The 24,736-nt window shown below is 26.7% G+C and overlaps 2 protein-coding genes across 4 annotated transcripts in view; one reads left to right on the top strand and one right to left on the bottom strand.

Annotated features, from left to right (window-relative positions):
* The first annotated feature begins 870 nt into the window (after window positions 1-870).
* Window positions 871-7,743, top strand: LOC112593281. 2 transcript variants are annotated; one of them, XM_025337645.1, is made up of 4 exons: window positions 871-1,158; window positions 1,224-1,675; window positions 6,209-6,225; window positions 7,160-7,743. In XM_025337645.1, the coding sequence occupies exons 2-3, from the start codon at window positions 1,224-1,226 to the stop codon at window positions 6,219-6,221; spliced, it is 465 nt and encodes a 154-aa protein (XP_025193430.1). In that variant the 5' UTR covers window positions 871-1,158; the 3' UTR covers window positions 6,222-6,225; window positions 7,160-7,743. The 2 variants fall into 2 exon arrangements, with proteins under 2 accessions (XP_025193430.1, XP_025193428.1); XM_025337643.1 differs by lacking the exon at window positions 6,209-6,225 and having other exon boundaries at window positions 876-1,158.
* A 483-nt stretch (window positions 7,744-8,226) lies between these two features.
* Window positions 8,227-24,736, bottom strand: part of LOC112593138 (allatostatin-A receptor-like) — a 189,788-nt gene continuing 173,278 nt past the window's right edge. For both annotated transcript variants that reach the window (XR_003114582.1, XM_025337445.1), the window contains one exon: window positions 8,227-8,540. The gene's annotated coding sequence lies outside the window, so the exon portion shown is untranslated. The remainder of the gene's footprint in view (window positions 8,541-24,736) is intronic.

Consider the following 24,736-nt stretch of genomic DNA (forward strand, 5'->3'; position numbering starts at 1 on the left):
GGAGGGTTTTGCCACCACATCAGTACGCCAGTACTTATAACACCTCTCATTTATTTTATCCAATATTCGCCACTGGACCACATAAGCTGTAGTTTGTAAATCCAGGAAATTAAAAATGATTTATTATATCACTTAATATAATGCTGTCAGGTTTTTTTTTACAATCTGTTATATATAAATAAACAATAAATAATATAGACGGTAGACTATTTAGAATGCATACATGGAATTCAATGTGATTCCCAATCGTTGATAGTCCATTCAGCATCATAACCTCAGAATTTAAAATATAAACATTTTTTTTCTCATTCCTATTTTATCTTAAAAGGGTTTAAGCCCTGTTTCTTTTTAGTCGTCGAGGAATATTTTGGGACAATGTAAGATAAACATTCAGTTGTAAGAGAATATTACCTACCCATCTTAGATTGTGAAAACAAATATACTAATTAATAACAATACTTTTTTTTTTTTTTTAAATTAAATAGGTTACCAATAGCTATCTACCAACTATTTTTCGGTTTAGGTAATTAAGATGGCCTAGCAATAATTCTCGTGTACAAAGTAGAATAAAAACAAAAAATAATAGTTTTTAAGTCACAATAAATTTAATTACATATTTATTAATTGAATATTTTAAAAAGTACGTAGGTAGTAGATAACATAATATTTGTTATCTGAGGTCGCTTACACCCACAGACATATTATTGTTTTGTATTATGTCTGTGTTTACGTATTTTAGAATCCGACTAAATTCTATTGGCAACGTGAATCGGTGTCATTACTCTCTTAGTGCACGGCAGATGGCGCGTATTATTTTATCAACGTTACCTTATCATGTTGTTGTTCATTGTGTTGTTATTTTTTGTTGTATTTCGTTTGTCCGTCACCATGACTTGTAATCCGATTGATAGTTATTATTATCATCGTCGCTGTTGCTCGGTACAATAAATTCTTTTGAATGTTGCTTAATGCATAATAAGCAATTAAATAAATAAATAAATTATAAATTATTAATTATATAAATAAATATGTATTAAATTAGTTTAATACATAATACGCGTACGCTTCTGCAGCTCAGTCGTTCAGTGTATTATAATCGTAATACATCGTTATTACGTGTTTACATGTAACAGACTGTAGTGGATTCCAATTGTCGAGGTGAGTGTGTTGCTTGTTTTCTCCGTAATACGTCGTCGATGCTCAATGTTCGTCGCGTTTTTCAGATGAATGTCAAGAAGAAGATATTACCAGTGATATGCTTTATGTCCGCGTACGTGCACTGGATCAAGCCTCGTCTGCTGTCCGTCTCCGCGTCTAAGGGTGGCAAGTCGCTGTTGTTGAACCTTTGCGGCCGTTCCAGGTACTTCATACCCATGATAGTGATGACTGCGTTTTGGCTATTTGACGCACAGATGCAGATCGAAGCTTCCGTGAGTTTTACGGTCAGGCGCAACATGCCGATAAACATTGATACACCTGAAGATGAACTCGAAGTAGATGATGATGATGTGGACGGCAATGATGATGCTGATGATGACACTGATGAATTGTTTACTATTGATTCATATTCAGACATTTCTTCCTCTTCTGATGTCAGCGTGGTTGGATTGGAAGACATGCACATAGCATTACATGAGTTTGTCAATGGTGAGGGAACTCAAAGGTTTGCTTTTAGGTGAGTATTTTTAATTTTTAGTATAGGTTCAAACATTTTAAATAACCTAAATATTTATTAGGTATCATCCAATTTTATGAGGGCAAGAAAATTGTTTGTTAATTTTTCAATATCCATATAAATTATTTGGATTAACTATTTAAAGTACAGGTCAGCGGTTCTTAACCTTTTGTAGATCATGGACCCCTGTTCAAAAATTTTTGATTTTTGTGAACTTATGATTTTAATAAACAAAGTAATAGGTAACTAAATATTTTATAATTTAATTTAAAATCAATTAAAATATTAAATAGAGAACATGTATTTATTAGCTATGGAAAATTAATTATCTTGATTAAGGATTCAATCTATTTAAACTTTTTATTGAGATATAAGAAGCGATAATAAAAGACAATATATTATTCAGGTTAGAATATAAATCTTATTACTACACCAGTGTTTTTTAAACTTTGTTTCTTGGTGCTTAAGTAATTTTTGAAATTACTTTAAAATACCTAACTAAAGATTAGTAGCGGCTAGCGGGGAAAAAAAATGTTTGTACAATTTTTATCAATAAAGCTCAATATTAAGAATATTTGTATTAATAAAAAACAATTTCACTTATCTCATTAAAATTAAAATTTAGTCTAATTAAAGTAATTGAAGTATTATTATATATGATTATTTTTATTATTACTATACATATTTTTTGAATAAAACACCTTTAACACATTGTTATTATATGAAATAATTATAATTTTTATTGCAAATAATCCTAAAATAAGCTAAAAATCTAAAAAAAAGTAGGAGTTCCATGATAAAAGTAAATGTCAAAAAGGGTTCTATGTATAAAAAAGTTTAAGAAATGTTGAACTAAACAATATTATTGTATAGCTATTGTAGTTTGATAAAAATATATTAATGTTTTATTTACATTTTATACTAGATACTAGATTTATTATATAAGTAAATGAAATAAAAAAAAATAATATACTTGTTATATATTGAGTTTATTAAAGTTAAAGTACCTATTTATTAAATTATTGCAATAATAACAAAAGGAAGTAGTTTAAGTCACCAATATAATTCTCCATTTCATTTATATGGGAATTGGATTATACAAAGTTATGAAGTCTGAATATTACATGTATACTATTTAAGTATTCAGTTTATTTTTTAATATTTTTATATAAATGATTGTTAATGTTGAATGTAGCCGGTAGGTTATCAAACTAATATATTATGATATGATACTACACATCTGTTGAATATTAACAATTTTAGTTGTAATGAATATTAAAAGAAGACTTTATTCTTAATAAAAAAATATTACTAAAACTATATTAATAAGTATCCTTTTAATTTTAAAGTTTTTATTCATAAATGTATACATTTCGTAATACATTATAGGTGATTTACTTAGTTGCTAAAATTAATTCTTTAGACCAAATCAACACATTACAAGCAAGCGTAAATAAGTTGAATGTATTTTATGATATTTTTGTTTACAATTCAACAGCTTTTGTATTGGAAAGAAAAATAAAATTGTTTTTGTTAAATAAGTAATTTCAGTTTTTCTATTCTAGCAACAGTAGCAACAGGTCTATTTTTTCTGCCCTTTGTTGTTTTTAAGTAAATTTTCCTGATTTTGGTTGGTGTGTTCCTATATAGATTTTTTTCTTCAGAGTAACCTTGAACTGATAGATTATTTAATTTTTTCATTACAAACTTGTAGATATCTGTATAATTTGGACGAATGGTTTAGTATCGATTGTAGCCAATCAAACTGGTAGAAACCATGCAGCATTGCAATGTCTGCAATACAAAAGTGTTATTCTACAAAATATCAAAAAGTTTTATTTTATTGTTATTGATATCTACTGACGCTTACTATCTGAATAACCACCAATATTATTGTTATTGTCATCGTGTATTTGTTTTATTTAACTTTGAATATGAAATATTTTTTATGTTTAATGTTGATATGTGTGCGCATATAAACTTAAACGTTTATATTTTAAATTGTCATGCTAAGTGGATTGTACAAATGATGATTACCTACTGAAGAAATTGCTTGACAGACTCAGATTATACGTTACGAGTTGAAATCCTATGATTTGAATAGGTGTTAAATCCTTTCGAAGTATTTTATAACTTAATGTATTCATGTATAATATTATTTTGTTCTCCGTAAATAGAATAAAGGACTAGTTACCATATTATCATTTTAAAAGTTAATGAGTAATGATTTATCGTCAGAGTAATTATTATGAACAAAACATGTCCATGTGGGCTGGGCATGGCCGTTTTCAACTAAAAACGTACCCTACTCTTTTCGGCCGATTCACTTTTCGACCAAATTTAAAATAGGTCGATTTTCTTTTTACCAAACTCATACCCTTTCCTTTTCGGTCGATTCAATTTTTGACAAAAACAAAATTTTATATAATTTTAAAAATTATTAAAAGTATAAAATGTTGTAAAATAAAATGTAGAAAATTATTTAAAATATAAGAATATATATTAACATTATTTTTATGTTAATATATTATAATATGTAATATTTATAATATTATGTAAATAAATAAAATTTAAACCCCACGAGTAGGTTTGTGACATTAGCATAAAAATTATATTAATAGGTACATAGATATTCTTATATTTTAAATAATTTTCCATATTTTATTTTACAATATTTTATGCAACTTATACTTTTAATTATTTTCAAAATTATATAATTACACAATTGCCCTAATTTTACAAAAAAAATATATAACAATTATTTAATATTTTACATACATTACATACAATTTTGTTTTGACTTAAAAGGAAAGAGATCGATTTTAGTCGAAAAAGGAATTGGTGTTTTTTTAATTTGGTCGAAAAGTGAATCGGCCGAAAAGGGAAGGGTACGTTTTTGGCCGAAAACGGTCTTGCCCGTCCATGTACAATGGTTTTTATACTAAATTTCTTCTAAATTTTAAATATTTGTGTCGAGTAAAAAGAATATTTATTAATTTCACAATAACTGAATTTGTTTCATTTAATATCTAGAGTTATATTGCAGGTAAAACTCAAAATAAAATAAGTGGGTGCATGTAAATTCCGCCACAAGTACCTTTTTTTTTTACTTTAAACTCCGCCATAAGTACCTACCTTTTTTTACTGTAAACTCCGCCAGAAAAAAAAACAGGTAAAATTTAATACATGTTAACTTCGCCAGTGAAGAAAATCAAGTAGTAGTATAAAATTAATGTAATATGTTCTTAAAAAAAAATTATACCTAGTATAATATTATCAAATCATATCGTTCACATTAAATATTTAAATTATAGTAAAAAAATCATAATAAATAATCGTTATACCTAATAATGCAAAAATATATAGTTATGCCATGTATGTAAACTAAAATGATGTGATACAATTTGTAAATATTCTAAGTCTTGTATTACTTCATTAGTATATATCATCGTAATAGATGTCAACGTATTTAATGATTTTAATGTGAGAAGGCACGAGGCAATGTGAGTACTGAGCAGCTAAACAAAAAAAAAACTGGCGGAGTTTATATTAGACCTTTTATTACTTTTTTATATTAACCTGTATTCTGGCGGAGTTTACAATCGCCCAAAATAAGTACTCATTATCATAGTTTAGATATTCAAATAATCATTTAAAAATATCTATTCTTAAAACTTCTTAGACCGATTGGATATTTATTTTTTTTGTTTTAGTTATATTAATCATTTTTTTTTTTTTTTTAATTAAAAACTTAGATTTATAATATGTATTTTAAGTATATATATACTTGGAAATTATGAGATGTTATAAAATAATAACAGTTGTAATTCACGTGTAAATTAAATATGATGTTCTTTAAGTTAACTTAGGTTGTTCAAAAGAATATTAACTGTGAGAACCTTGTGAGGTATTTTATTCGACCCGTTTTTAAAAAATTAATATAGTTGAAGTGAGGAGTAGAGTCCTAAACATGCAGTTTATTATTTAATAACTGGCAATTTTCAAAATCTATTTAGAAATGTAAATTAAGAAATAATTTGTTTGTCTTTATAAATATTTGGTTTAATAATATGTTTGGTGAAGGTTTAAAGACTATAAGTAACTAACATATAGGCTATAGATGTTATAATAAAATTACTAGGCATTGTGTAAAGGTATAAAACGCTCAGGGTCATTTTTAAGATTTGCGAGGCTTGAGACACAAAATACTACTGTTATTCCCTTTCATCTCAATTTAAAATTTAATGTTAAAATCATATTTTTATTTGATTTTTACATATTGGCATATTGCACAGTTCAATAAGTATTAAAAAATACTTTCACACATTTAAAATACTGTTTACTAATTTAGCATTTGGTATAGTTTTAATTAATTACTACATGATCATAATTTCGATAATGATAATAATAAAAAAAATGTATATATACACATTCGACACAAAGTCAGAAAATATTTTTAAGCAATTGTATTCTGTAACTAATTTTTAATTTTTTTTTGTTTCGAAAAACTAAAACCTAACCTTTGGAATTCAGTTATAGGTATTGACATGGTAAGCAAAATTCTTAGCTATTAAAGTATTAGTAATGTAATAATAATAATAATAATAATAACTAATGAATACGATATTTTTGTGATAAAATGTATTTTTAAAAACTATCATGTTTTCCCAAATTCGGATAATCTTAATGTATGGCTGTATACAGTGAGATGCCAACTATGATCAATAATTATAATTCATAATTCATGATTATTGATTAAGAGGATGCTACACCCGCACATGTTACCGTCTTACATATGTACAACATAGAAAATTTTCGTTCAACAGAATCCATTTTATGTTGTTAGCTTTAATATTAAGTAAATTTACCTATTATCAAACTTAAAGATTTGAATATTTTCTAGGCCATAACTTAGGCTTTTATTGATATTATAATTTTAAAGTAAGTTAACATTTTAAAATTTTAACATTTTACATAGCTATAATTCACTTTATAAATTATAATATCAAGCAAAGCTTATGTGATGGTTTAGATAATATTCTTACCTTTAAGTTTGGTAATAGATAAATTTACTCTAACATTAAATCTAACCACATAAAATGGATTTTGTTGAACGCTAAATTACTATGTTGTATCTATGTAAGATAAAAATATCGCATATGAGTGGTGACGTACTCTTAACGATTTAATAACGTTGAAAATTATTAATGGTAGGATGATGAATACATTATATAATATTTATGTAATTAGTATTTTTATTGTCTTTTTTTATAATTTAAAGATTTAAAAAGAAGGATTTACCTACATATAATTTACTGGTTATTCTTTAAAGCGCGAGGCTCTGGTCGTATTCTGTCAGCTATAAAAATTTACTTAATATGTGTATAAATGTCGTAGAATTCACTTATATAATACGAAAAAGAAACAAATATTTTATTTTATGAAAGTTTTGTTAGAAATAATGTTTTTGTGCTACTGTTACAGACATTCCGTTCATAGCGATCATCATGAACAATAGAAACTACACTAAGCGAGTTGAAGAAAAGAACAGTTTTTTGCCATTCAAAAGAATGGAGAAGATGTATTTTAAAAAGCCATAAATTAAATACTCTAAATGTAATATATTTTGTTTATGTTTAATAAGGTACTAAAATACCGTATTTTTAGAGTTTACATAAACTGCGTATATACGCGTGTATATGGTTGTGTGTATATTCATATATTTGACTGTTATTGTCACGATTTATACTCAATGTTTATATTTTATACTTACGTATTATATATTAAATGTTTAGTAACCAATTTGAACCACATATTATACCGGTGGTCTCGTTTACGATGTTTAAGAATTACCTTACTTTAGCTAAAATACAATAATGATTCGTGAATACGATGTGATGAGAAAATACTTGGATTCCATCTTTTTTTTTTGCGTCGTAAACTGCTTATACATCTCCGAGTTTATTTCCAGAGTCGTGTGACAGACCATGACGATATATTCATATTATTTTTTTCATTCGAAATTACAATAAGTGTAATGTAGGTATAATAGATATACACACATATTATAGTTTTATATATTAATATTTTAGTTTTTATTATAGAATAGGTACGTACATTTTATAATATTCTTAATGAGTATGATAATTTCACAATAAATAACAAATTACAAATTGTTAGATTTTGAGCACTTACATATTAAAGAGTTTTCATTTTCTATCGGTATAATATGTGGTTCAAGACAATTTTAATTATGAATGTGGGTGAACAATGAATGTACATCAACAACAATGAGAAGACTGATGTAAAAACTATTATTTGGCAGTATTTAAGATTTCTGAACATTAATTTTTATTCAATGTATGAAATTGCAATTAATTATATTTTAATTTTGTATAGCATTAAAAATATTACACATTACATAAAGTTATATAATATGATAATGTGTGTATTAATATATATATATATAGTAAGTACTTATAACTTATATATACGATATTTATAAGGTTAATATATTTAAATTTTTTTTTATAGTATACAATCGAGTTTTTATTTACATCAACAAAATAAATACTTGAAAATTTTCTTTATAACAGGTTAAAGGATTAATACGCGAATCGTACTTTAAATAAACTCTAAGGTGTTGGTATTTTAAAAAACAACATACGATTTAACACGAAAGCAACAGTAGTAATATAATTTGATTTACGATGAGTAACTTAAAATAATTTTATCGTATTTATTTAACATCTATAACATTATAGTATTGTATTTTGGCTAAATTTATGTATAGTAACATGCGATATTCGTTTTCATTCTGTATTGAGCTCCGTGTTTTTTATTCGTTCTCGTGTATTACTTGAATCTGAAACAGAATAATTTAACACATCTTAGTGATTTATCACAATAGATTATTAGCTATTTGTTATGTAGTATAGCAAAAATTTGATTTTAGGTAGGTATATTATTTATTATTTTACTCCAAATTCCGATGAAACCATTTTTTATATTACGTTATATGAAGCATAGTATAAGACGTGTTATATTTTTATCTATTAAAATAAAATTCAAATAAACTTTTGTATTATATTTGTATGGTTTTATATTGTAAACGATCGTATTAACACGGGCATGTTCATTTTTTTTTTTTTATATAAATGCCAATTTAAAATTAAAAAGGGAGGCAAAATTCCAAAATGATCATTTCATTATTTTTAACAACGGTTTTCAACTGCTATATTTCCAAGCACATCTCGCTTACGTTACAAACAATAAAAACAACCAACTGAAATAAAAATAAGCTTCGTTGTGTGTTGCGTAATCATGATATACGTGTGCTTTGGTCATTAAAAAAAAAAAAAAAAAATGGTATCGTTAAAAATTTGCAGTAGGTAGTGAACACATTCTCACTGTATACAGTATACTTTGATTATAAATGGGTAATTTTATACCGCAAGTTTGTGTGTGACGAGCATTTTGCCATTAAAATGTTTATATTTATTTCCAATTTCTTGTGTCCATATAGCAATTTTATATTGGTCCATTAAAAAGAATTTAAAAATAAAAACAAATCGAGTGGAATGATCCAATTACGCGTCGTGATTGTAATTATATATATTGAGATTTGTAAGTTACAACATAACCTTTCGTTGAATACCAGATTTTTAATATGCACGTCACTTGCAGATGCGCAAGTTCATTGATTTATTACCGCGTCTGACTGTAGGTGTGTAATATGACAACTTATTATATAATAAAACGATAAGATAAGCAAATGATCTCGCTTCGATTAAAAAAAATATTATAAATACACATAATCATTTATTTTTTAGCTTTATGAATACCCATTGAAAACCACGGACATTTTAAAATTATTTTATACTTAAAAAAATGTTAAACATTTTAAATTTTAACATTTAACGTTTGTCAGTTAAATATAACGGATTCACACCAAGTTCTTCTTACGGTAGTTTAAAAATGAAAAGATATGCACATAGTTTTATTAGTTCAGTTTTTGAAGTTCAAAATGTTTTTGTTTGTTTCCTTTGTTTAGAATAGTTTTTCGTGTCAATGATCTATCGATGATGTCGTATAGTAAATAATAGCGACAGTCAGAAACAAATAACGTTCAATATTTCCGTGCAGCCGAATAACATGTAGTAGGTATATTTTTTCGTTCGTTTTTTTGATTGAAAACTTTAAGGTGCTTTTTTTTTATGAAAAATATCAAAAGTTTGCAAGGAGTTTTATTTTCATTTTTTCATTTGCTACACACCCCCGTATACTTAATTCATGTTTACAAAATATAAACTAAGTCATAAATTAATTGAAAATTAATAAAAATTTCATGCCCGATAATGTAAGATGAAAAACTAGTAAAAGTTTTTCGCATTTCAACGGAAATCAAAATAAAATATTGTTGTTTGAACGACTACCTATTGGCTATCGTTTTACGAGCGGATTACCTACCAATGAAACACGAAAGTACACTTTGACACCTCGATTTAGTTGTTCGATTTTTACAAAGGTCTTGTTGCTTTTCTTTGAATTACAGAACTAGTTGAGTTTTTCACGGATATACTTATAACTAAGTAGTTTTCAAAGTCTTGGACGCGCACACAAAAGCAAACTATTATGTAAGGCCTTACGTTTAGAAAACATTATTATACAGTCGGATGTGCTGTATACTCGCTTTCCACTCACGTATAAAATGGCGACAGCTCTTGAAAGCAAAGAACATTGCACAGCTGTCTGTCTAGACCTTTCGATCGCGTATGGCACCAAGGTCCATTTTTTTAAAAACAAAATCGATCCAGCCTCTATTGCATTACTTAATAACTAAATCATACCTAAACGAAAGAAATTTAACAGTCCATGTTAAATCAGATATTTTAAATTTAGTTACAATACAAGCTTGCCATTCCTAAAGGATCAATCATAGTTCCTCTTTTCTATTATTTTAATCAACTCTTCTGATCAAATAATTTTTAATAACACTCTGATCAAGAAATGGATATTGTACAAATGTAACCTTAATAATTGATATACGAGTACCCATTTCACAAAAAACTAATTGTATCGAGGAATAACGTTCGACAAATGTCTTACTTGGTCCACTAATTACATATAGGTCCACAAAAAGGAATTACACTAAACGACAGAAAACTATGAAAATCTTTCAATGTTATAGTAGATATTATTTCAAAAATAAATGTTGTGTAGTACAGCTTACATTTGCTTCAAAAACAAATTATGAAAAATGTCTTGAAACCTCGATAAACGCCATACAAACATAAAAATAAAAAATAAAAATATTAAAATAATCAGGATCCACTTGAACACATTTTTTTTTTTTACTTACTGAGTTTATGTTTTAAAATATTAAAAAAAAAAAATGACATTGCATGAAATACTCGGGTGTCGGGCTCATGTTTAATCAACAGTCGATCAGCGAGAAATGTTTTACCACCCGTCGTACAACTGTTGCAGTGTCGTTTGTATTCAAGCGGTACCGTACCAGTGGATCACCTGTGCCCGGTGGCAAGATTTATAGAGACGGTGGTTAAATCATGTGATAATATAGTAATGTTATATTAAATTAAATACGTTGAAATATTGTTTTGGCAACAATGTAGGTAACAATTGTAGGGTGGGAACGCGTAGTATAGTAGGGAGGTACTGCCAAAAAGCTATACAAACACGCCAATGGGGATGAACTATGAATGTTAATTTTGTGTGTTATTATTGTGCTGTGACGTAACTTTACCTTATACGACGAAATCTGAAGCCATTATTTTGGTTGGGTTATTTAATTATTAAAATACTCCATCTCGGTTTAATATTAAATGAAAGAAAAATATCAAATATTTTATTTTGAATTAATTTATTATCATAGCAACGTGCGTGAGTAAGATTTAGTACTTAGTTGTCTCGTATTTCGTAACTCACTATTATTTTAATCATTAAAATCAAAACAATAACTATAAATGAGTAGTTAGGTCGTTAATTGTTTTTTTCTATGTATTACACTACAAAGGTAATTAAATCGAAGCTGAGCTTTAACTTTACAAAATAGCTGACGTTAACGACGGTTCGCCCCCCGCCTAAGCATCATCCTTTTGTCTATATCTTTACGCTATGATTACATAACAATGTACAATGCTAAACGATCAGTGGTTTATCATTGTTCACTGCAGGGCAGTATCATTGTCCGGAAGCATCATCTAACCAGCTGTAGCCATTTTCCTCTAAAAAAAATCGAATATGGACCATTTTTAAAAACAAAAAATGTTCACCATATGAGGCATTTTTATATTTTTGTCAAAAATAATTTTTTATATGTTTTACATAATTACATATAAATATCAAACTTGAAATTAATTAAAATTAAAAATCGTCGTAATAGAAGTATAAAATTTATAATAAAATAAAATAAAATAAATAAATAAATTTATAATGAGGTTTTGATGGACAAATGGGGTTATCATTTTTTTCGATGTACTGTCACGAATTCAATTGAATATTATATTAAAGTTTATTGTGAAACAGGTACCGGCCAATATGTATTTAAAGGTAGGTATACACATTACTTGTTTTAAATGGATACTTATAAAAATATATTGAATGCAATAACAAGTAACTTTCATGTTTGGTTCAACGGCCTTGTATGTTTTTCAAAGGTAAACCTAACCAACTTGGATAAAATTCAAATTTTGTTGACAAACAATTGAAGTGGATTTCTGCTCTTCTTTTCAGATGATTGACATTCTTTTTTTGTTCGTCGAGACGCGGTTTTCTTTAAACATTAGCTTTACGTACTTTAATGTTGTAATTATATATAACGTTTTTAATGTTATTACATCTATAATTGAATACAACATTGTGTAAGTGGATTTAACTATAACGAATAATAATAACTTTTGTAATCTGTTTGTTCTGAAAGAAATTTGCAGATTTTATTCATAATGTAATATTTGAAATAGTCTAATCGGATACGTTTGTAGTTTAAAGCCATTAAAGGTCATGTAAAATGTTTTTATTGTGCTTTAATCAAACTTATTAGAATATAACAACAGAGTTTTAATAAAATACAAGTATTAAAAAGTTTTATAAGTGTTGAAATTATTCATCAAAAAATAAGTCTCAATTTTATGTGTTGCTCTACATTAAAGCATGTGTTTCAAACAATCCACCGATAGATGCTCTTTATATTACATACTTTATGTAATAAAGTATTACATTTATTGTTGTTACATACTATATAGTGTAGGCGTTATTGCTGTTATAATGACTGCATACTTTGTTTTAATGTTATTTGAAAATAGCAGGAGGTGCCTTCAAAATGCTTAGGAAAATTTAAATGACATTCAAATTATAATTTAATTATTTCATTGGCGAAATATGTCAAGCGCTGAACCATAAATACTGTATAAATATTGTACCCAGTGATACGAGCGAGTGCGTCACAAAGACCAAAATAATGGATTTTCGGACCTATCACCTCGCGCTGTTTTCCTTGTTGAGTGGTTTCCACAACACTGGATAATAATATTACTCTCCGACTGTAGGACATCTTCACACCTCGAATGATTAAATGTTTGATTTGTTTTCATTTATCTTGTGACCTATACGTCATGATCATTCGCATAAAATGTCAACGGATATTTTTGATTTAAACTGATCAAGAGAGTAACTTGATCCATTTTTTTGGTGTAGAAATACATTATATTTGTGACTTCTTTTCAGTTCTTCGCGCACACGGGATCTATGTGACGAGGTATATTTAACTGTTGTACTAGGTAATCATTAGTAAACATTGACATGTTAAATAACTGCAGTTGTCAATGTTCATTTAAATAAATATAAGGAAGACAATATTAATATTCATAGGATTTAAAAGGCAATAATAAAGGGGCGGGTAAATGTTCTGAATTAAATTATGTGGACCTATAAATGTATTCTGTATATACACACGCAGAGATAAACAGTATTTTGAACATATGAAGTCATTTTTTGCTTCATCGTGGAGTGCACTAATGCAATACAATAATACTACATGTCATAGACGCACATAGAGAGGAGTGCTAGGGGATGCTTAGCACCCTCAGGCTTCAAGTCAATACCCCCAGTTCTCTGTAAAATTTATTTCAGTATTTCACCAATCATTTGAAAATTATTGCGATTCATTGGGTTGACATTTTTTTTCCATTACAAATGGACATTAATACATTATGTACTTTATGAATTCACGATTTAAAAAAGTATTGTATGAATGCACGTTTCATTGCTTCAGATTTTGTTTAAACATTAAATAATAAACAGCAATCATATTATAGAAAATCATGTTATCTTGTATTCCATCTTATTTTATATTTTTATCTTACGGTTCACAGTTGACTACAAAATTATGTTCTGTTTATAATTTTGGTTATCATTTGATTTTTACTAATAACTGCGGGTTACGTTGAATTGATCGTGGAATGACTAATATTATTAACAATCATACAGACAATTTGATTCGTTTATATTTATATTTTACATGCCGATAATGATTTCAACTACTTTCCAAGTTACGCATCAGTATGGATCAATAAAGATTTACTAAGCTAGGTATCTGCTCCTAGCATTGAAAGAGATTTTACCAACAAAATAGATGTAGATCATAATGCAAAACTGTGCATTATCAAACAGAAAATTAAATCTTGTTTAACATTAATTAATCATTACATATTACTGTTATTTATAAGTTTATAACATAAATACTTTTAAATATTTTTTAATTTTTTTATATTAATTATAAAAATTATGCAGTTTATTGTGGTATTGTGGGGGGGGGGGTGGAAAAAAGCCACCCATGGATTTGTGTACCATTAATTATTCCAGCATCTTCTAAATTTACACTCAATGTGCGCCTATGATACATGCACAATGGTATGATGGATGCATAAACGTATACTTATAAAGATGATATTATATCCAACGAGGTTGCTTAACTTTTTTTAACAACTGCCAATGTGTATAAAAATGCTGTTCGAGTGAGTGACCCTGCAGTCCAGTTATCTGATGTAAAAATCAACTATGTTTGTATTTTTTTACTCACACACACACGCGCATGACAACTGTCAATGTTCATATAGAAAAATACGAAGACGGGCATATAAATGTCCATGTGTGTTATAATGAAATATCAGTGATCCGAGTTAAGCGAACTTTCAAGATTAAAATGATGTGTACGTAATATTATTACCAAGATCTTATCAAGTCAAAATCGTTTGTTCCATTAATACAACAGGTACAACAGTGATGCGTGTTGTAGAAAATTGGAACATGTAATTTAATATACAATTACCTACACATTATATAGTGTACATGTTGCGAGACACGAGTCATGATATTGTGTTCACTGCAACGAACTTATTTATTTTCTACGATGGAACATTCGCACACCCCTCCCCCCATCGCTATTATAGTATTATCGATTGCAAAATATGTTTGGATAATATATGCACTTCATTTGGGCGAATATGTATAACAAAATTTAATATAATACTGTATATGCACGCCTGTATACTATTTTTTTTTTTATGCAGTCTATAATTTAAAGATTTATATATGCGGTCGTTTCGTTTCGTTGTTTATGATATATGTACACAGTCCACGAACTCCAAGAGTCATACATAGATATTACGAACAGCCACATCGAGTTAGGTACCTATGATATTATCGGAGAAGTTGACGCGTACCCACTACGGTATATGTAATATATAATAGTTATGCGAGAGTGGCGCAGTTCTATAATAACACATACAGTGCACGACAAAAACACGATTTTCCATTTGTATGAGTGTGCCGAGACAGTATACGTACGCAATATATAATATTATATCCTATCATCTGCAACACGTCGCCTTTTTTTCGTAGCCAGCGAATTCCTGCAACAGACTGTTGAAACGCAAAAAGAAAAGGATTTTTTTCCTCGTATTATGGCAACCCTCTTTTCTACGCGTAAATGATTTTTAGTCGCAACTAAGGTAATCGGTTGGTAATACGCGGAAGAAGGATGTGAGGCGGCACGCGAATAAAAATATTATGATATATAGTAATGGACACCAGGTGGCTAGATCCTTGATATATAGATTATCTATTCGCAAATTTACTGTAGCCTTGGCATATGCTATAATAGGTGAGGGTTAAATTCTAATTTTAGTTTAAAAAGAACACAATTTAATATTTAATTTATACATGCTACTATATTTTACTTTGATCATCCATAATTTTACTCAGGAGTCAGAAATTAAGCTTTGTATTTTTAAACACACCGTGTAGTATGTATTTGGGAAGTATTGGTGTAGAATTAGTATGGGAGGTATGGGAGGGAAGTTAAATTGTACATAATATGTATGTATACGACACGGTGACATAAGAATAATGGAAAACAAAGTATTTATACCTTTTCACCGCATGATGCTGATGTGGTGTGTTTGGGTTGAAGGTTTATGTCCTCAGTACATATAGCAAAGGCCAATGATGTACCTATATCTGTTTGTTTCTCATCAATTATTTACCTCACACCTGTTGTTATTTCGCATACTGATCATTTTCAGTAAATTAGTATAAATAACCGTTTGACCGATGTCGAAAAATAAGTGAAAATTTGTGTCATATTAATTTCAGTGAAAAGTTGAATCGTATTCAGTTCGATTTTGCTCTACGTAATGTTTGTCATATTCGAATTTAATTATAGTGGTCGATATTTTTATGTTTGGTTAAAATGTGTTTATACTTTATTTTTAAAAATAATTATTGAAATCCAGTGAAACTGTTAAATGCAATGCGTCATATGGATTATTAGTTATATTTTCAGAGAATAAATGTTATAATATTATAGTGTTTGAATAATTATCAGAACTTGTTATTAAATGTGTCAAATATTTGTACAATTTGTTATGAATCATAATATGTTGTATATGATGTTATTTGATTATTGTAATTTATAATAAATGTATAATATGACTTGATTACGAGTAATTATCGTGTTATTTATAAAAATAAATAAAGACATGCCGTGAACTGTATTGTGATTTAATGGTTTTTACTTCTATTTTCGACGTATACAATTTTCGCGTATTCAAACGGATGATAAGTTGAATTCTGTTTATAGGGTTCATATTTTATTACGTAGTTCATACAATCATACTCAATTATAGTAAACAATGATTGAACAGTGGTGTCAGAATACGACAATACGAATTTTAATTCCACATAAACTTGAAATTTGAAAAGCCAGGTACGTAGTTCTGCAGTAAATTTCGAGTGTACCTCATCATAGAGTAGGTCATTATTATGGATGTGTTGAATTTGGATTTAATAATAAATTACATAGCATACGAAAAACGATTTTGAGCGAAGACGGTCTGACAGCCTCTATTATCAAGGATATAATATAATTGATTTATATTACTTTAAGTTGAACTAATTTTTTCCAAAAACCAGAGCACATACTATTATATGATAAGTACTGTAACATTAAATTATTTTATGACTTTAATTAACTTATAATTCAATAAACGGTGAATTTTTTAATATTATTCTTAACATTTTTAGAGAAGATAGGATGTATGGAAAGGAAAAAGCTTTAAATTTCTAGAATTATTATTTTTTGAATTACTACTTACATGATAACTAAAATCATTAATTTTGTTTAAGTATTCAATTTTTTCAAAATTTGAATTTCAAATATTTATAAAAAAGTTGTCTATATGACTTTTGATTTGTTTTTACTGCTCTAAGTAAAACTTATTAAAAATCTTGTGTTAAAATTTCTCGATTTTTGACCAAGTCTAGAACTTTTTATCAAATCTATAAAACTAAGAAAAAATATATTTTGAACAAATGAATGTATTAATTTTATAATGATGTTTTTTTTTTTGTGTTTGAGGACATAGTAAGTTGTTGATAACTGTAGTTCAATTAAAAAAAAAATAAGGATGGATTTGGATATAAAATTGGATTTAGTTTGTATTTAAAAGAGGTCAAACTTCAAAATTCCCAGTACTTATTTTTATAATCAGAAAAAACGAACAGAAAATTAATGAAAATCGAGAAATTTTACGTAAATCCAATTTTTGATTTTGTTTTTTTGATGCAACTGGAAAATAAATAACTGTAGAAACTTGACACCAAATGTTTATAAAAATCCAAAAATTTATTCTTAAATCCGTATAAAAATATACAGGCAACATTTTTTTATATGCATTTAAAATTAGAATTTTTTTTAAATTGTTTAATTCATGAAAAATGATAACTATTTTTTAGTAAAAAACTAATAAAAACTTTTTTTTTGTATCTAAGTTTTAAAAATTTAATACAAGATTTTTCATAATAACTTATACTGAAACCATAAAATTTAAAAAATATATAAATATAATTATTTGTAGTTATTTAAATTTAAATTTGGACAAAATTACTTATTTAAACAATAAATAACGATATAATACCTATTATGTTTTATTTTATGTGGTGTGAATACTTCCGACTTAAGTACTAACGTACGTATTTTGCTTCTCTAACTAATGCTCATCATTTTTTAATGATCACATTTCAATTTGAATGGTTTTGTACTAGTGTATTTGAATTTACATACGTCAATGATAATTTTAATATTATTATAGTTACATATTTATAATGTATTCATTAGTCACTTGGTTTTAAAGTTTAAACTTCACTGTTAAAAGTACCATGCATGGTCCACCAATTTGAAATATTAGTTATTAATTGTGTTATTCTTAATTTTGTTTTTTAAATCGAATTTATTTCAATATTTTAACCATTTATTTAAAAGTTATTTTTGAAAAATAGGTATAAATATTAAATTGATTTTGTTTAATATAAATTTACGTATATTATAATATAATACCTATTACGTTTCATGATCGAAAAATTTTACAAAGTTTGATTTTTTTGTATTGAATTTAAGTTAAAATTTTAGGAGCATAAGATTAATATACTATAAACTGTTTTATTTTATTTTTGTTACAAAAATGGTTGAACTTGCTTTAGTCCATTCATTTAATATACACTTTTGTTGTGTCACATAGTTAATGATCTATCATGATTACAAATGTTTTTCCTTTAAAATAGAATTGATACCAATATATATTTTTAGGAAGTTTCTATATTAGAAATTTTGAACGTTGATCAAAGTTAGTTACATGGTTCTAGTGACCAGTGTTAAATATTGTTTTTAATAAAAACCCGTTAGTAGACTAATGAAAAAACTTTGAATGACTTATTAAACTTTGTTGAGATCTTAACAAACAAGTTGGATAACGATTGGAAAACGGAATGAGGATGATATGACAATAGTAACTAAAGAAACTTTAAACAGCAAGTTTTTTTTTTTTTATATAAAATCTAATTTAATTAACAATAATTATTTAGGTAGATAATACATTATTTTCATAGGATTAAAGTATCATTATTATTATTATTGAAAATCGATTTATTAAGAAATTGTTCTTCAATCATGATTACCTTACATTGGGAATATCACACTTATATAATAATTATTTCTATGTACAGCCAATTGGTTGTTGGTTAGAAATTAAATGTATGAATAAAAAATGTTTTTTTTTTGTTAAATAATATACAATTTATTCGTTACAAAAGAAATCATGAATAACTTTTCACTTGTATTAGTTAAACAATTTTTGTTGTATTCATCTAAACACGCCATAACTCTAATTATAAAAAAGTTTTATCAATGAAAATGTTTTTTCTGCCAAATATTTTTGCCCATTCATTTAGTAAAAAAATTCATAACTTAAGATTGTTTTACTGCAAAAATTTTTTCTGTATTTTTGAAAATTTAATTAAATTTAAATATAATTATTAAAATGTAAAATTTGTTCAAATATTTGTATCATAAATCTTTATGATACAAATATTTAATTAAAGCATCTGCTTTTGCTATGACTTACGAAAAATAATTAAATTTTTTATAAATGTCAATATTTAATTGCGTGAATAATTAGGTATATTTACATTACTTAACATCTGGTAATGAGGTCATCAATGTGTAACAATAATATATATTATTGTTACATGACATCTGTGTATGTGTCAATTCCGTAGTAGGCAATAGTGGGATATTTGTGCTGAGATAAACATTGTTAATGATTGTGAGGCCTGTGGCCAATACGCACCATTTATCGAAAGGGCAGTTCGAGACTGACCAGCAACAAACACAAACTCACCAACAAACCTGAACTCACCAACACCGGGATTGTTTACCACCATCTACATTTTGTTAAGTACAAACCAAAAATATATTTTGAACAGAGATTTATAAACCAAACGTGTTATATTTATTGATAAGATCCCACATACCGTGTTCTAACCCCCTAGCTACGGAAATTTATCCATAAGGATCAGAAAACCTTCCCTGGATAACTAATATAGTAACTAGGTTCCCCAGCCACGTTACAAATGTTTTGTGTATATCGACTTATTAACTTGAACATAATAATATTATATAATTATTGACATTATTTTTGATTAAATAAACTTTGTTAGGAATAATTTATTTGCAATTGTGCAATAAGCTATAACCTTTGAGAGGAAATGGTTTTTCTAAATCTAAATAGAATGCTATTAACTATATTGTGGGGAGTTATTAAAATTGTACATACAATGCGTCGTCTTAAAAAAATATATTTCGTATTATTTGTGATTTATTTTATTATTTACTGCAATGAGTACAAATACGTGTAGTGTGCAATGATTGTGAATGAAAATTATTATAAACTTCAAGAATTTCCTATTTATAGCGGAGAGAATTGTTTATAATTTCTATAGTTTCATATGTATTCTTCTAATCTTAAAATGTGATAATTAAAATCTACTAAGGATTAAATTTTTTTTTGTGAAATACTATTTTTATACTTAATAAAAGTTGAATTACAAAAATTATTATACATTTCCAACACTCTTCCCTCATATTTGAATTTGGCTGTAATATTATATTTTGTTCCGATTTGTAAATTTATGAATATAAGAAATGATAAATGTTAATATAATTGTGTACAATATACATGTATAGTAAAAACATGTATGATAAATTGATGATGTTTTGTTGCATTCATTGTGATTTTGTTACATCCTCTAAACATGTAAGTGAAAATTTACCCATCTTTGAAAATGGATACATTTTTGTATAATTTACGAATTGGATTGACTACTTACGTTAGTCATTCAACAATAGGATATTAAAATAAATTAACGTAATACATGTTTACATAATAAGTACATTTTTTCATAAAAAAAAAAAAAAATAGTAGGTATAATATAATATATACGTTTCACTATTATTACTAATATTACTTTTTTTTTGTAAAAAAAAAAAGAAAGAAAAGTATTTCATATTTTAATGTATTAAAAGGGTTTTAATTATGTACTTTATATTATAGAATAAATCAGTCAAATAAATATAATTTAACTTTTCGTAGTATTTGCATAGTTAGAATAGGGCCTTGAATTTGTAAACATAATCTAATGTTATAATTTATCACATATAAAATTCTAAATGACTTCAGACTTCAGTGTGTACAATGTAAGTGTAGAGTTTAATGTTTTGCATATTATGAAATTGTATTTAGTAGTGCGGCAAATATATAGAGCAAATATATTTATTGAATTCTTTTATAATAATTTTTCTTTGTTAAATAAAATTATGATAATATTAGTTATTTACGTATATTGATATTTATTTTCTTAAACTTGTCGAAAAAATATTAATTATAAAATATATTTAAAACAATAATAATAATAATAATAGTTATGTACACATAATACATTATTTTAATTTTAAGTCGAAATAAATCTGCATCAGTAGGTATAATAAGCATGTATGATATAAGAATAGATAACATAGTAATACAAATATTGAGTAAATAAGCCACATAGTGATAACACTTTATAGTTCATTTAAAAAAAATTATAAAATGAATTTATTTATTTTACCTTTTTTTTCTTTATTTTTCATGATTGTAATAGATCTCTGCACCTTTTGATTTTTATGCGTCTAGCAGGGCTATCTTAGATCATGAAGGAGGAAAGGTTTTTAATTAATGGGTTTGAGTGGGAGAAAAGACGATCGTGGAATCTTTTATAAAAGCATTTGGCTTCTTCGTGAATTGTTTTTAATTTCAGGTCTGTATGTAGAGTGTGATTTGATTTGTATACGGGAGCATTTATTAGCTTTCTAAGAACAATGTTTCGGAAAGATTGGATTTTATTTAAGTTTGACTTTTTTTGCATTTTCCCATAGCTGGATGCCGTATGTTCCGACTGGTTTCAATAATGTTTTGTATATGAGTTCCTAGGTAATTTGATATCAGGTGAGTATGTTTATTAGAGATTACAGATTTGAGAATGTGAAGAGATAGTCTTTTATCTCTAATGTGGTCGGCCCAAATTAACCTCTTATCAAGTATAAGCCAAGGTATTCGACTATGGGAGAAGATGGAATTGGAACACTGTTGAGAGTTACTTCGGAAGAAGGAGCGAGCCTCAGTGTAAAGGTGGTGTGAATAGATTTACTTTAGTTAATTTACTTAAATATATAATCTTGATAATATATTATACATACATATAGTCCTAACAGTAGTATAAGGATTTACTTATAATAAGTTTATTATCATCAGATAATTACCAGTATTCCCACTAAGTAAAATTAAATCCCTCATTTATTATTAAAGAAATAACATTTAAAAACTTATTTACAAAGGATGGTGTGTTATAAAACCATCCACTTACGCATATTATTTTCCTGCTTATTTATATACAAAAACTCTTCTTTACACACAATAAATCCTATTTGTCATCTAAGTAGCTATGATTATGCTCTGATATGTGTATGCATTTCTTTTTGAAGGGGACCAAACTGTTAATGGAACTCTCCTTGTTGGAAAATCGTAGAAAAAATATTTGACATAAAAAAACAAGGTTGTAGGGGTAAGTACAAAAGAAAAAAGTAATAAAACTATTCTGAGTCGATGAGTTTTCTTCGGCATCTTAGTTATTCGTTTTGTCATTTGAAAATTATTCTTTTTTTTTTGTTAAATTGTCATTCTGGATTTTTTATGGCTCCTATAAAAATGTAAATAAACGTGTTTTAAAAATAAATTGCCATGCAGGCTACTTTTCTCAGTGGTCGTTTAAAACATACACACTTAAATACTACGTGTCAAAATTGTTAGGTAGGTAACTAAAAAATTACATTTTGAAAACTCAACTAATGATAGTTGTATACTAACTGACATATTTTTTTTAACAAGGAATTCGATTTAACGCCTAAAGATGGGTATCTAAGTAAATTATATTAGCTTGTTGAATAAATAACTTACATAATTAAAGTTGTATTTTCCAATATTAATAAATAAATATAAAAATATAACATTAAAGTTTATAATATATAGGATACATTATGTATTATATAATTACTTAATAAGTATAAAAACATAAAACAAGGTATGTTGCTGAGCTGTATCGTAGATTTTGAGATTATCTCGTTATTGGGTAGTCACTGTAATGGGTATTAAATTTTAATTCAATAATAATAATTGTACACAAAAAACGATTTTGAGCAGAGATTCACATTTAATTTTGATGATATTTCATAATTTCTTTGTGCAATAATTAGTTATATTTTTTTTTTTATTGTGTTATTGTGGTAGGTTAAACTAACTTTTTTTTAGAAATATCACATATACTCGTATTAGCATCATTATTTGTTATTATAATATTATATCATTAATATATTATTATAACTAACTTATAGGTAAGTTCGTAAGTTAGTATGTCGATACTTATATCCCATATTAATGATGTGAATTGATTTACAGTATGAATAAATTGAAACTAGACTAAATATTTTAAAATTTTCATTATACATACAAAGTGATAATCTAACAATAGTGAAATGTTTCATATTTCTACTATTAATATTTTTGGAATTGTGACAAAATAGTTAAAATTATTTGCGAAGAAAACGTAATTGATTTACTATAATTAGGTTTTGAATGGATAGGTAATGAAAATTACGAGTAAAATATAAAAATATACGTTAAGTGAACACATTATAATCTTGACTATATCCTTGAATATTTCAAAGTTTTGTATTGAATATTTAAATTATTTATTTCATTAAAATAATCTACTCTGAACTAGATTGTTAATTTAAAAAGAAGGAACTTGATGATTTAAAAAGAAAAACATTTTTTTGTCAATTATACGTAGCTGTTATTGTTTGTCACTAAATATTCAGTTTTTCTAACATATTATTTTCTGTTTTGAAAGGGTATCACAGGACTATTAAACATAGTTTAAATTATGCAAGCCGATCGTAATAGTTACTGTGTAACTAAATTATGTCTTGAAACGTTGTCCACTTTCAATTTTGTCTGCTATTTAAACACGTTAAGTACAAACGATAATAAACACGAGTTCCGTGTCGTGCACAATAACGCCAAAAACAAATGTAACCATCGCACGTCCTGAATGACAATAAGTATACGCTAATGTCACGTTCAGAGTAGTACAACAGTAAAGCTGTATACATTTTACACAGATTGTATCACATTACACGAGTAAGCACCTACTTGAATGATGTTTGACACCTTTCGTGGCAATATATTGTGCTATGTAATATGTATGATACAAATATAGTACTGTACTATTGATACACTTTAAATAATATAATATACTAGCTAGTGTAACAAGGTTCGTTTGTATCTTGATGCATTACATAAGCTTACAAATCAAGAGAGGGATATGTGCAGTCACGTATTGCTAGAACTGCTTATCCTTTGAAAGGGGAGGGGGAGAGCTAAGAATCTTTTTTAACATTAAAGAAAAAATAAAATATTTATAAGTATTATCAACATTTTCTGTACCCAGAACTCATTTTGTTTTACCTCGGTGCAGGTTGATTAGTATATTTTTTAGTATTTTCTTCGATGGGGTTTGATTATTGAATTGAGATAACTAATTATAATTAAAAAA

Source organism: Melanaphis sacchari, unplaced genomic scaffold (genome assembly GCF_002803265.2).
Source record: "Melanaphis sacchari strain LSU unplaced genomic scaffold, SCAv2.0 Contig1_pilon_pilon, whole genome shotgun sequence".
Lineage (NCBI taxonomy): Eukaryota > Metazoa > Arthropoda > Insecta > Hemiptera > Aphididae > Melanaphis > Melanaphis sacchari.